Below are 14098 nucleotides of genomic sequence, written 5' to 3'. Positions count from 1 at the left end.
AGAACATCTGACCTCTATGATTGCAAACAAAGGCTTCTGCACTAAATATTCCCACTGATTTTCTCAAGGGTACAAATAGTTATGAACCCCAGTAAATGACAAATAAATTATTGAAAAATTATACAATGTGAGTTCCGGATTTTTTTTTTTTTTTTTTTTTTTTAATGTCTCTATAAGTGAAAATGCATCTAAACAAACAAGGGGTGCAAATACTTTTGCTACTCACTGTATATTTTTAGTGTCCATACATTTGGCCTATACTAAAAAAAAATCTCTTATATGCATGGCATGGGTGATACATCTTTGGAAAGCTTATAATCTCGATTTTCTGGGGGAAGAAATTTTTTGAACAGGGGCACATTTTTAAAAAACTTTTTTTTAAACCCCTAAACCCTAACTCGAGGTGAGAGCATTAGAGAGCATAATTAAGGACACCATGATTTTAACAAGATTAACGCGTACTTACCTTGTTTCGATCCAAAAACTCCATGTAGCATGTCTCACCCAGTGTCAAGACACAGCTGTGAATGGCCACAGTCGGACTTTTGGGGGATTTTATGGGTGAGAACACGGTAATATAACACGAGTCACAATGCAGAAATCGCAGACATCAAGGAGTGGTCGAGATTTTCTTTTTCAAATATTTACCCTTTTAAACATTTTCTTTTTTCCCAATTTTTCTTTGTTTGGATGGAATATTTATCATCTAAAATAGTAACAATCGTAATATCTGGAACAGTAACAACAACAACAAAAAAATACAATTAAGCTATAGTTATGAGGTAGATATCCGTGACCTAAGTTTAAAATATGCGAGTGAATAATTTTATAAAGTCGTTTTTTTTTTTTTTTTCATCAATTAATGATGCTAGGCTAAAAATGATAGACATTGCGAATAATAAATACTGTATAGTTACTTACCTTGTTTTTATGGCTGGGTTGAAACAAAAGCGGTTGCGCTGTGTCTGTAAACGGGGATCTCCAGGGTAAAACAGACAAATTAAAAAAAAATAGTTTGGGGGCTTAATGCGCCATGAATCTGCTATGGCAGCATATAGACATAATGTTCTATTAAACACAACAGTTCTTTTGACTCAAAATACAGCAGCATATTTTAAAGAGGAGTGCAAGAGCACAAACTGCTTTTTTCAGCCTCGTCTGTGTTTTCCGCCATGTATATATTAACCACTGTGGTGAATAATCATAAATTAAACCAATTATTATTAGTCAAAATGTCAACACTTGTGCCAAATGTGCTTATATTGTATAACTTAATAATTATTAGTCAAGATTGTGTTTTATTGGATTTAGTCCCCCAAATCCTAACATTCCATGTTCAGAGGTGGGTAATAATGTGTTACATTTACTTGAGTATCTTTTGGAGAAAAATGTACTTAGTTTTACCACGCAATACTTTTTACTTTTACTTAAGTAGATTTGTGAAGAAGAAACACTACTCATACTCCGCTACTTTGGGCTACAGAGTCGTTACATTTTTCCTCTTTATTCAACACATTGGCTTAATTTTTGCTAGAGATGCCGACAGTGACTGTCTCAGTTTCACCAACGATCCATCAAACCATAACCACATTACTCCATTATTCAAATCAGAGGTAACAATGTTTTTTTTCTCCACTCGAGGGCACTCATGCTGTTTGGACTGGTAATATTTCAGAGTGTTGTTCTAGTCTGAATTTGATAAATTTTGTGTCATTCTTTTACCTATTATGGTCATGTGATAGGTTATAGACCATATAAAAAATAACAGTTCATACAGATAAAGTTGTGTTTAGAATAAAAATGTTCCATTGGTTTAAAAAAAAAAAAACTGACTTTGTAAGCAGTTACTCACAATGTTATTCGTTATTTAAGTATTCTTTTCAATGACTACTCTTGTACTTGAGTGAAAATTTTTGAATGACTACTCTTACTTTTACTTGAGTATTATTGTTTAGTTTATTATTGAGCCAATTTTTTGGCAACTCTATCCACCGCTGTCCATAATTTTGAATGATTCAATAACTGCAATGAGGTATATGAGGATTTTTTTTAACTATGAGATGGAATACGGATAGTCAAGAGTTAACAAGACATCGAGAAGGAGGAGGCAAATCCACCTTGGCTGTGACAGGGATCTGTATTGCACCAGCTCACCGATTGCCTGGGTCGGCCTTCAACGTCACACACATAGGAAATGGATTTGGTTTGGAATAGAATAAACTGGTCCACCTGCGACCTGTGAGGCGCGTGACCATTCCGTCTCGTTGGTTTCGTGCTGGTTGGCCGGACCGTACGTCAATTTGTGATTGCGCGCGCGCGTTCCTGCGTACGTACGTGCGTGCGTGCGTGCATGTATGCGTGGGAGCGTGTATGTCCGAGCGCATATATGAGAGCGCGCGCGCGTGTGTTACGTGTATATGTGGTGCGCGCTTGAGCCAACGGACCCAAAGAGCAAGCAGGGCAGCGCCGACCCACAAGTAAGCCAAGCAGGCAGCCGGCGAGCGCTCGGCTAGCAACAACCCGCACGTTCCACGGCGAGACATGATTGCTTCCACAGCCGCGATCCTTCTGCTACCGCTGCTAATATGCCTCCAGCACTACACGATTGTTCGCGGTAAGTCTTTACTCTCTCTTTTGAGGCAACGCTCACAGCGTGCTGTCGGTAAGGTTAGCTAATGTCGCCGAGCTTGAACACCTGTCTTGGTGCTGGTCCCTGACTGAATTGAATGACCCAGCTTGGCTGTGCTTGCGTTTATTGTTAGAAATGAGGCGATGCGGGGATGACCCGCTTTCTTTACTCAAACCGAGCTATTACGAGAGCATCACTACAAATTTAAATCGAATATTAATATTTTTTGACTCCTTGAAAAGATACCAAGCGGGCCTCTTTCGTTTGTGTTGCGCAGACACATTTGTGCTCTATCCTTTTAGTCGATCAGTTTCCTCCTTCCGAAAACTGTTTATTGTTCCTTTTGTGTATAGATTTTTAAAAAACAGTATTTTGCCAATCATTGGCTACTATCGACACATATTTATGTTCAAGTTGGTATACAGAATTTGATCACAATCAACACTGTCAGGTGAATTCACCTGGCGCAGGTGAGAGAAATCCCACCCTGATTAGCGCGCGGCACTTAAATGGTTACGTGTGTAACTTCTATTGTATGCAATGTCATTTTTCCCCCCTGTGTTTTTACTGATTTTAGCTTGTACTGTTTTAGGTTTTTGCTGTACCTTCGATCAATAGTTTGGTAATACGTGCCCCAATTTAAACTGGGAGGGCTTTAAATGGATTGGACGTCTGTCGCCATCAATGGCAGTCATTGAGTTAATTTTAAACCTGATGGAGTTGTTCCTTTAAATATCATCAATTTCCTCATTTAATGCCATGGACGGTGATGGACATCAAATCAATTTCAGCTATGATGGCTGCCACTGAGGGATCATGTTTCATTGCTATTGATGGTGACAGATGTCCAATCTGTTTTGACTGGGAGATTCGACAGTGATCATTCAATAGCGTACCACACGAATGCTATTTTTACTCTTTCCATCTTAACCCGGAAGCGGGTCAACATAGACATGCCCCTCGCATACAACTCCTGTTAATGTCATGTTTTCTGCCGGTAATCTTTCAAAACAGAACATGCCGAGTAAACACTGCTGCTATAGAACTTATAGAAACGACTCTAGACATTACAACATATGAAGGATGTTTTCTTCATACGTTTCCCGAAGCCAAAAAAGAGGAAGAAATGTGAACAATGGATCAACTTTTGCGGACATCCAAAAGACCAGTTTAACGCCAGCAAGGTGAAGCCATTCACCCTCATATGCAGTAAACTTTTATTAATTTTTTTGGGGCCATGTTCCTACTGAGGACATAGAGGTAGGCAATTTTGAAATTAAAAGGGTACCTGAGTGCCACTGTTGTTACCTTTTCTGTGGGGGGGGGGGGGGACTTTAGTAAGAGGGAGTGTAAATAAATTGTAGAATTAAGGTTTTTTATTAATGAGAAAATTTAGTGTTCCTTGGCTGTCACTGAGTAGCTTTTGCGATCGCTTCACAAAAAATGCAATGTAAATTACCCCCAAGAATGGTCAGAGGCAACCAGAGTATACAATATATATATATGTATAAGAACGGGCATATGGTGGTAAAAGATGGCTTTTTGAAACTGGAGAATGTCACTGTCAGCGGTCTAAGGCAATGCACACAAGAAAAAGGTGTCTATTAAAAAAAGCTACCTCTTGGTCAGGTTGGCTCTTTTTCCTGTCTTTTTCAGCCCTCGACACTGAAGCCATCTCTTGAATTGAGCATTTGTATGTTCTTCCATATCTTTACCAGTCAATTTAGCACCAGAGACATCATTTTTGGACAGAATGGTACAGTGGGGAGAACAAGTATTTGATACACTGCCAATGGGAATGGGTTTTCCCATTGGCAGTGTATCAAATACTTGTTCTCCCCACTGTAGGTTTAGCTCAGTAAACATCTCGTTCATACACTATTTATATGCATTGAGCATTGGGAGATGCATAGGCTTGACCTGCCTAGCAACAATTGCTAACGTCATGAATATTAATGAGCAAAAGTGACGTGTTGCGTGAGGTATGCCATTCGAACGTCTGCCGTCGTCAATGGCAGCCAATGAGTTGACATTTGAAAGCACACAATTGAATGATTGCTCTTGATGATTCCTATCAATATGGATTGATGTCAGACTCTGTCAATGCAGCCCTTGATTTAACATTTAAAAACACACAATCGAATGAGTGCTGCCAACGCTTCCTATAAATATGGATTGGACGTTTGTCACTGTCAATGGCAGCCCTTAAGTTAATATTTAAAAACAATCAAATGGTTGTATTGAGTTCATTTTGCCTTCACTCCCAAAATGTTTGACTTCATTTCGTAGGCCAAAAATTTTGACAATTTTTGTTTGAATGACTTCAAATTTTCACAGCCTGTGTAGAAATGTTTCAAGTTTTTGTGTGTAACGTTTTGCATTTCTATTTTTTCAGGTTAAGAAATGCCGTTCACTTCAAAAGAAAAGGCATTTTTCGTGTTAGAGTATGCTCGGACTCAGTCACCGAGAACAGTGCAGAGTGCCTTCTTCACAAATTTTGCAAAGAAGGCACCAACTACAAAACAAATTAGGACTTGGCACCAAAAATTTCAAGTTTGAGTTTCAAGTCTGGCACGAGCTCAAATACCGATTCGACATGTACAGTCTCACAGGCGGCGCTCATCTTGAACATTTATGAAAATCTGTCATAGCTCCAACAAATATTTGTACTTTGCTTTGTAAATTTAACCGATAAAACTTATTACCTTCAACATAAAGTGTATTTAGTTTCCTTTAGTTACCTATCAATATGGGTAGGACATCAGTCTCTGTCAATGGCGGCCCTTGAGTTAACATATAAAAACATCAGGGATTGTCTCTTTAAAAATCAGTCATCCATTTTCTTTTCTGCTTACCCTTATTAGGATGGTCTTATCCCTAGAACTGCTGACTTTGTACCGATTTCTCCTTCAAGGTTCAGGGCACTAATTGGAGATGGCTTCTTTATATGCTCTGTCAGTGATTTTTTTTTTTTTTTTTTTAACATTGTTGATGGTAGCGAATGTCAAGTTCCACGTACATCCTCACTGAGCCATTTGAAATCGGAACAATAAAATATGGTTTAATGTTTTATAACTTAATTTTGCACAAATGTAACAAAATGTGTCATACAAAATCAGTGTTCAAGAAAACAGATCAAGCATGAAAACGGACATAAATGAATATTTATGGGTGCAAGTAGAAAATTCGGGGCATACGATATAAATCGACGATTATGGCCAACAACTGGCCTTAAAGTGCGTACGACAGGAGAAAGTCTGAAATAGCATTATTAGGTGAATTAGAATATTTTGAGACGATTCGACCATATACAAAAATTTGGCAAAGCGTAGATGACGAGAAATTAGTCTTTTAATCTGCCGATTAGCCACGCCTACCATTACAGGGCTCTAGCGTCCCCAACAACTGGATGACGTCGGCAGGAGAATGGTTTCATCTGTTTTACTATTCAGCCCAATGAGGGGGAATTATTCAGAACGAGGAAAATGCGACAGAGAGCCGCAAAATGTCATTCAGTCTCTCTACTCCAATATTTTTACAGGATATTCATTTTAACACAGTATTTTTCCCCAATAGCTGAATAAATTGTATGGTCATGACAAATAAGTCTTGTGCTAAATGGGATATGAAATAATAAAAATGCATTTATTCAGTACATGGCAAAATTACTCCATAATGGTCAAAACTGTTGACTTCCCCCTTACTGTCACTCCTCCCGAATGATTTTTTTTTTTTTTTTTTTTTTTTTTTTTTTTATGCCACCGTAGTTGGTCAGGGCTTTTCTTATTTCCCTGCTAGCTTCGGAGAATGTAAACAAACCAGGAGGCGTGACAGCTAGCCAACATGCTAACCTGAACAGAGTTATGTTTCAAAGTCTTTGAAGCGGAAAATCACACATAACTAGCCCGGATCATTTTACACGGCGGCGGGGTTGTCGATAGTCTTCGCCGATCGGCAACCCGCCCGGCTGCGAGCAAGTTAGCTTGTCGTTACCCTGCTGAGGGCAGAGGGCTCATTTGCGGGGAAGCAGCTGGACAATGACCGCCGGACAAACCGGCCGTTGTCTGAGGAGAGCGTAGCTGCCAAATGGTCAACACGAATATGGCAAAATAATGCTTTACTGCACGGCGAAGACGTAAACAGCGAGAGAGTCATAGGTGAGTGGCTGCAGTTGTTGTGCAGCTAACATGACAATGTGTCTGGCATTGAGGTTTTCTACATGCCCATCCATGATCAAACGTAAGTAAATAGTCCTTTATTTAAAGAAAATTTGTCGTGTTAACTTTGTAATCGCTGTACTCGTGGCCATTTTTAACAGAGTTGCAATTTCTGATCGTTTGGAAAATTTGACAGAACACTGGGCGCATGAAGAGGGCAATAAACGGAGTGTCGTGCTTTCCCAGCGGGAGGATGTGCGACAAGCTGCCGGTCGTCACTGGCCGAGTGGACAAGGAGAATGTCAGCCACAATATGCAAGCCACCTACGTATCAAAATGATCCCAGTATTTGACATAATACAAAACACAATGTTTACTCACTTCCTTGTAAGTCCAATGGTCCCACAATAGTAGGACTTGTTTTGGCTAATATCCACAGGTGAATGGGAACGTTTTGAAACCCCAAAAAGGCTCGCATGCCTCTCCCTAGTGCAGCAACATTTTTCTGCAGCCGTTCGGCTGGTGTGATGCGAAAAATAAAAGAATTAATCCACAAAACGAGCTGAATCCGCAGTCATTGTGCATACTGTAGTATTGACCGTATACCGACGATGACTATGCCGCTGACGTCACAGTAGCAATCCTCGTCAAAACAGGAAGTCGCTCATTTTCATTGCGCGAGATGAAAAAAAACTAAAAAAATATATCGATCGCTTCCACACACATCCAAGCGGTCAGTTTCATTCAGGAGCATAAAATACCGCAGAAAATATGAAATGAACATGCTTTTTGCTGTCATCGGCACTTTGTTGTCCTAATAGAATTGGGAAGGAAAAACAATCTCCCAACAGCAGTTGTCATGCTTGACGTAGATACACAGAATGAACATTTTGGCTTCAGACCTCTGCCAAGGCCAAGAAAAAATTAAACAAACTCAACAGTCAAAATTACGCTGGAATGTACTTTTCCAATTTAGTCTTGTAGTTATCACCTTATCACTCATTTTAGTTCCTTAGTCATGTATAATCTGGTTTTGACGGTAACTATTTGCATTAAATATACTTTAATTGTTTATTCGATGTATTTCTTTATAGTTTGTGTACATAGTAGTGACAAAGGTGTTAATTCATAGTTGAATAATTCAAGGATAGAGCATATGCAGGCTCAATCATCAAATGCTTTGAGAGGAAGAGTTTGGCTCATTCACATGCATTTTCCACCCGACTTATGTGCTAATTTTAATGACTAAACAATTATCACAAGTACAGGCTAGTACTAGATCTAAATTAAGAGTTTCTGAGCAAGGCATCCCATAAATTAGATCAGCGGCAGCAACGCCTGGCCTGATTAAAATGTATGTTTCCCTCCACAGTTACGGCGATGGCATGCTAGACCCAGATCCCTAGCTATATGAGTGCAGGCAGTGTGGGGGTGCACTTGGCTCCAGTAGAGGGCGGGGTGGTGGACTGGAGGAGGAGGGGAATACACTGCAACAGATTCTGTTACTGGGGAAAATTGCATTAACGTGACCACCAGGGTGACAGCATTTATATAAAGCACAGTGGCATTCTATTTATAGTTGGAGATGCAAGTGTTACTCGGTGCTTGTGTTATAGGTAGCAAAAATTTATCATGATATTTGCTTGACTTTTTTTTTTTTTTTTTTTTTTTTTGTCCATTTATCCTTTAGGAACCAAAACAGAATGTGAGGCCAACCAGTTTCAGTGTGAAAATGGCCGTTGCATCCAGTCTGTTTGGAAGTGCGATGGTGACGAGGACTGCAGTGATGGCAGTGACGAAATCTCTTGTGGTGAGAAATGCACACAACTAAAACTTTGTACCACTCATTTCAAGTTTGGTGTATGCAACTTAGGGGTGGGAACCTCTTGGTACCTCAATACAATTTGCTATACAAGACTCATGATGACGATCTCACGATATCGCGATACAACGATGATAGTCTTTGGTTGGGAAATCATTCCGGGATTTTATACAAAACGACAAATCTCTTCCTTCTGCTGTGCATTGAATTGAATTGAGTTCATCACAAGTAGACATCCAATCCATTTGAACTCTAGGGCTGGTATCCCTCCCTCTTCAAACGGATTGGACGTGAGTGGTACAAAGCTGTCAAAGGCAACCAATGAGTTTAATTTTGGGGCATTTCGGGTCATTTGCTATTGATTATCAGTCACTTCCTGTTGATTTTGGGTTACAGAACCGTAAGTGACCTGGGAAACTCGCCAATTGAATAGGCAGTGACTCATTCAACAGGAAGTGACTTTTAAATATCTTAAAATGAAGATTTTTTTTTTTTTTTTTTAAATGTTGACACGTTTTTAAACTGATGTATCGATTCTTGGCAGCCTCTCGAGGTGTGCCATCTTAGGCACCCCACGTATGGATTCGATTACGATTCAGGGTGCTACGATTTGATTATTGAACGATGATCACTGTATTGACGATTACGATTGTCAATGCATTGTACTTCACTAAATAAGTAGCCAAACGTATGTCCATTATTCATTTAAAATATCCTTAAGATTCAACAGGAACGATGGAAACTTTTTTTTTTTTTTTTTTAAACAAGAAACTGAAAAAACACAATTTTTAAGGCATTACTTATTTCTCAACATGCCCATCAACACACAGCTGACTTTGAGATGCTCTTTTTCACAAATAGGTGCAAAAACATTAGCTGTTTCAAAGGCAGTACTTATTTCTCTCAACAATACAATCAAATTTACACTGATGGAATGAAATCCACATTTTCTGGAAATGGCGTCTTTAGAAATAAGACTTCTTTTAACCAATATACTTTGTTTTCACAGATTTCTGTTCTATTTAGCATGTTTGTATTGTTACCGCTGTACTCAATCCTGGTTTTAAACGTTCTGAATTTGGAGTAACTTTTGTACACCACCAAACAATGCGCAACTTGACATGGAAATACATGCTGGCAAAGTCTCTAATTAGCATAGCGCTCGGCACTAACTAGTAACATCTCAAAAACGATAAAATACAAACAGTACAAGAGTTTGCGTACTCACCACTGATAGACGGACACGGGACTTGGCAAAACACTAGGGACTTTTTCCAATTAACATGATTTGAACCTACTGCTGGACAACTGAAAGACAAGGAGCAATGAATTCTCGCTACCCCTCTCGCTCTAAAAAATAACTTGTGCACAGAAGCACGACCGCCAGGTCCCTGCCGGTCTCATACACAAATATATTTTCGAGTCTTTTAAAAAAGGAGTAGATCTCTCAATCAGTAACCAGCAGCATCCATCATAACACTGCGCGTGTGTCCAATAAAGTTGTTCGGGTGGCAGACGTGTCTTGAATTTCGTTCCGTTACTAGCGGCTGTCATAAAGTTATTAGGGTAAATTGTCGTTTTTGAACATTTATGAATCGTGATCGAATAGTCACGTGTGGAATCGCGATGCATCTAATAAACTTTTTTTTTTTTTTTTTTTTTTTAGCACTCCCTTATTGGCAGCGCATATCAATAACGTTTTGGGATACAAAGTATGACGATATATCACCATTTCGATATTTTGTCACACCCCTAATGCAACTACCGTAATTTTCGGACTATAAACTGCTACATTTTTTCCTATCTTTGTACCGTGGTCTTATAGTCCAGAGCGTCGTACATGTGGATTTTTACAGTTTAATGAGTTGCATGTCATTTGGTGTAAATGCACCTTTGATTTATATTCTAATGTTGTTTATACAGTATATGAACAAAAACTCTTAAATTTTGGTGGGTGAGGCTTATCGTCAGATCAGACTTAGACCAAAAATTATAGTAAACTTATTTTCAGAGGCAAAAATTATTGTGGTCTATTACAGACACATTGTGAGCTATGAAGTGTTCCGATTAGGCAATGCTAGACAATGTTTTCATTAACATTCTCCTTTAGAGGTCACATGGTCGCTTTGAACTGGGTGGATCGTTTATACCCTTGAACTGAATGACCTGATGACACAAAAGCATTAGTGTTGTGCTAACTGGGTCCATTTTAAACAATTTAATTATGTATATTGTATATACAGGTACAGTTTTTGAAAGCCTAACTGTAAATTTTCTGTTTTTATCTGGGTCATGAGTGAGGGAGTAAAAATAATCTGTGGTAAGGAATAATAGACGCCAATTGTCTTTTGACAGAGGGAGGAAAAAAAATCAAATTACTTTAAATGTCAAATGTGTTGATTCATGTATTCAAATGCATTTGTCCATTTTGAGCTTGACAGTGGCCACAGTGTTAAATAATATACACTTTCGTACTTCACTAAATAATTTTGACATTTAAAAAGACATTTACATGGGTCTTGTTCGAGACTTTGGATGCTGTGACTTAAACTGTAGAAGTACTGTTATTATTATGAACAGTGCCTCTTTACTGAAGTGAAATCCTGGCTGTGCACATAATCTGATTGTCTCCCTTTCCGCAACAGTCAAGAAAGTTTGTCCAGATACAGACTTTGTGTGTCGTAATGGCCAGTGTATTCCAAAGAGATGGCATTGTGATGGGGAGCCAGACTGTGAGGACGGGTCAGACGAGAGTGTAGAAATCTGCCGTAAGTAGCCATCAAGCTGATCAGCTTGGTGTCTGATATAACCTGTGAAGTAAAGTACAAAGCTGTGATTTTATCATTTTTATTTTTTTGCATGTTTTAAACCATGTGAAGGTGTTGCAGTCAAAAGAAATGTGTAGGATAACAAGGGGTTTTAGGGCCAATCTTCTGATTAACTATAAATTCAAGGTCACAAGCTTTGCTATCAAATCCCGGATTGGTCAGGAATTGTTTGGTATTATGGCTACACTCAAAAGCATGCATACATATACTGTTGAACATTTGATTGTAGTTCACAAAGAGTTCGAGCATAACACCCATTGTTACCCTACTGCCTAATTGTAATCATTAAAAAATAAAAACTTTCATACCCTATGGCAATTACAACAATTCTGTGTAAGGGGGGAGTGGGGGGAGTATTGCAATACTTCTCATTGACTTATGGCATGTGTACTTTATTCAGACATGCGGACATGCCGTTTGAATGAGTTCAGTTGTGGAGCTGGTTCAACGCAATGCATCCCCAACTTCTGGAAGTGTGATGGTGAAAAGGACTGTGATAACGGAGAAGACGAGGTCAACTGTGGTAGGTGTTATGAAAGTCAATAAATTAACCTATGTCACCTCAGATTTAAATGTACTACGTGACTGGTAGATATGTCAGTTACTGGTGGGCTGGCTTCGTTTCAGACAGGCATGCCGTTTATTTCTTTCGTTTCAATTGCATGTGCATATTCTGTACAATGCTTTAAATTTAATAACGTATTTTATTATGAACGTTTCATGATTGTTGACCTGCCAATAATGCAAGTCATCTGCCAGGAAACTACCTAATTGCCTTCTTCCTTGTTTAAATTCAATGTTTCAGTGGGAATTCAATTAGCGTGAATGTATTTAAAAAAATAAATAAATAAAAAATGCTTGCATACAATGCTGACTGGTACCAAATGACTGGATTTGAAACTAGACATGTGCCGATTACTGGTTTCAAGGTATACCGTGGTATGAAAACGTCAAGGTTTCAAAACAAAAATTTTGTCATACCGTCCCTAAGGTATTAGCCATTTTTTCCCCTAAAATGCATGGAGAAATCCCTTGCTTGCGGCTGTAATGCTTGACCCTCCCCCACTGGTTGTTGCTCAGTCAGTGCAACTCTGTGTTGAGAAAGAAAGTGTGTGCATAATGTAAACATGATAGGAGTCATACGCATGTGCTTTTTATGGAAAATCAATTATTTTTGTTCTGATGGTAATGTTGAGCTGTGGGTTTAGGCTCACCTAAAGGACTGCATTTATTTAAATTTAGAGTACTTTTTTTTTAACATATGTTCAAATTTGCTAATGTTTTGAAGAAAATCTTTTTTTTTTTCTTTTTTTCTTAACAGATATCTCAAAGTAACACATTTTAGAGCTGTAATCGCAAAACCATGATACCTAGAAACCGTAATATTTTGGCTCAAGGTTATTGTACAGCCAGAATATCATACTGGCACCTGCCTATTTGAAACGGTAGGAAAAGAATGCACTAGGTCATGGAGTCTCTAACAGATGTGCTGCAGAGAAACTGCATATATTCTAGAATGTCACAATCTCCTTAAACTACAATTGCATGTGACTTTGCACTTTCAGGTAATGTAACCTGTGCTCCAAATGAGTTCACGTGTGCCAGTGAACGTTGTATCTCCCGAAACTTTGTATGCAATGGCAAGGATGACTGTGGTGATGGGTCAGATGAAGTGGAGTGTGTGCCATCTTCCTGTGGCCCGAATGAATTCCAGTGTGGAAATTCATCATGCATCCCAAATAGTTGGGTGTGTGATGATGATGTTGACTGTCAGGTAATGCATTCATTCATTCGACTGAACAGCTTATCCTCACGAGGGTTAATGTCAATAAAATGGCAATGATAAAATGTAAATTGCAAAGCACAGAACAAGAATAGCTGTTGTCAACTTAATGTGGTATATGAGCAACCAACTTCCAAATTGAGTAAAACTGATATCGCTGGACGAAGCACCTGTAAGAACTTTACAAATCTACAATGTATTTAGTTTTACACAAGTTTAGCCTTTGTTCTCATTCACATATAATCAATCAATGCAGCTCTTCTTACACACAAGGATTACATGCTTCACATGTTTATTTTTACAACTGTTGTTCTACAGGATCAGTCAGATGAGTCTCAATCACGTTGTGGTCGTCACCCAACCCCACCAGCCAAGTGCTCAACTAGTGAGATGCAATGCCTTTCCGGAGAATGTATTCACAAAAAGTGGAGGTGTGATGGAGACCCCGATTGCAAAGATGGCAGCGATGAAACAAACTGTCGTATGTACCAAAACTGTACTCAATGTGTACCTTTTTTAATGAACCGTTTTTGGTAATACAAGTTGCATATTTTCACGATCATAGGGCGCACTGTATTATAAGCTTCGGGCTGATATTCGGGTGATATTTTTGTATTTAACACACACAAAGCGCACCGTATTACTGGGCGCATGAATAACATATGCTATCATGCGCGCTAGCATTTTAAAAAAGATTTTAAAGGCAGCGGGAGCAAAACTAAGTTCATTGGTACTTTATTAAAGAATTTAACAAAGTACTCACATCAATCTTAATCCACAAATCCATTAAAGTCCTTATCTTCTGTATCTGAATTGAACAGCCTAGCACACACAAGCTTTATAGCTACTGGGGCACACCCCCATATCTTGCACAATCTT

General features: G+C 38.8%; 1 protein-coding gene across 2 annotated transcripts in view; it reads left to right on the top strand.

The window, feature by feature from the left end:
• Positions 1 to 2228: 2228 nt before the first annotated feature.
• Positions 2229 to 14098, top strand: part of vldlr (very low density lipoprotein receptor) — a 42004-nt gene continuing 30134 nt past the window's right edge. Inside the window, exons 1-6 of one of the 2 annotated variants that reach the window (XM_057818807.1) lie at positions 2229 to 2614; positions 8477 to 8596; positions 11254 to 11376; positions 11837 to 11959; positions 13002 to 13210; positions 13538 to 13700. In XM_057818807.1, coding sequence (XP_057674790.1) covers positions 2542 to 2614; positions 8477 to 8596; positions 11254 to 11376; positions 11837 to 11959; positions 13002 to 13210; positions 13538 to 13700 — 811 coding nt within the window. In that variant the 5' untranslated portion in view covers positions 2229 to 2541. The remainder of the gene's footprint in view (positions 2615 to 8476; positions 8597 to 11253; positions 11377 to 11836; positions 11960 to 13001; positions 13211 to 13537; positions 13701 to 14098) is intronic. The other variant, XM_057818808.1, reaches the window with a different exon arrangement.

Source organism: Corythoichthys intestinalis, chromosome 17, assembly GCF_030265065.1.
Source record: "Corythoichthys intestinalis isolate RoL2023-P3 chromosome 17, ASM3026506v1, whole genome shotgun sequence".
Lineage (NCBI taxonomy): Eukaryota > Metazoa > Chordata > Actinopteri > Syngnathiformes > Syngnathidae > Corythoichthys > Corythoichthys intestinalis.
The sequence above is the reverse complement of the archived record's forward strand: the minus strand, read 5'-3'. Positions and strand labels throughout refer to the sequence as shown.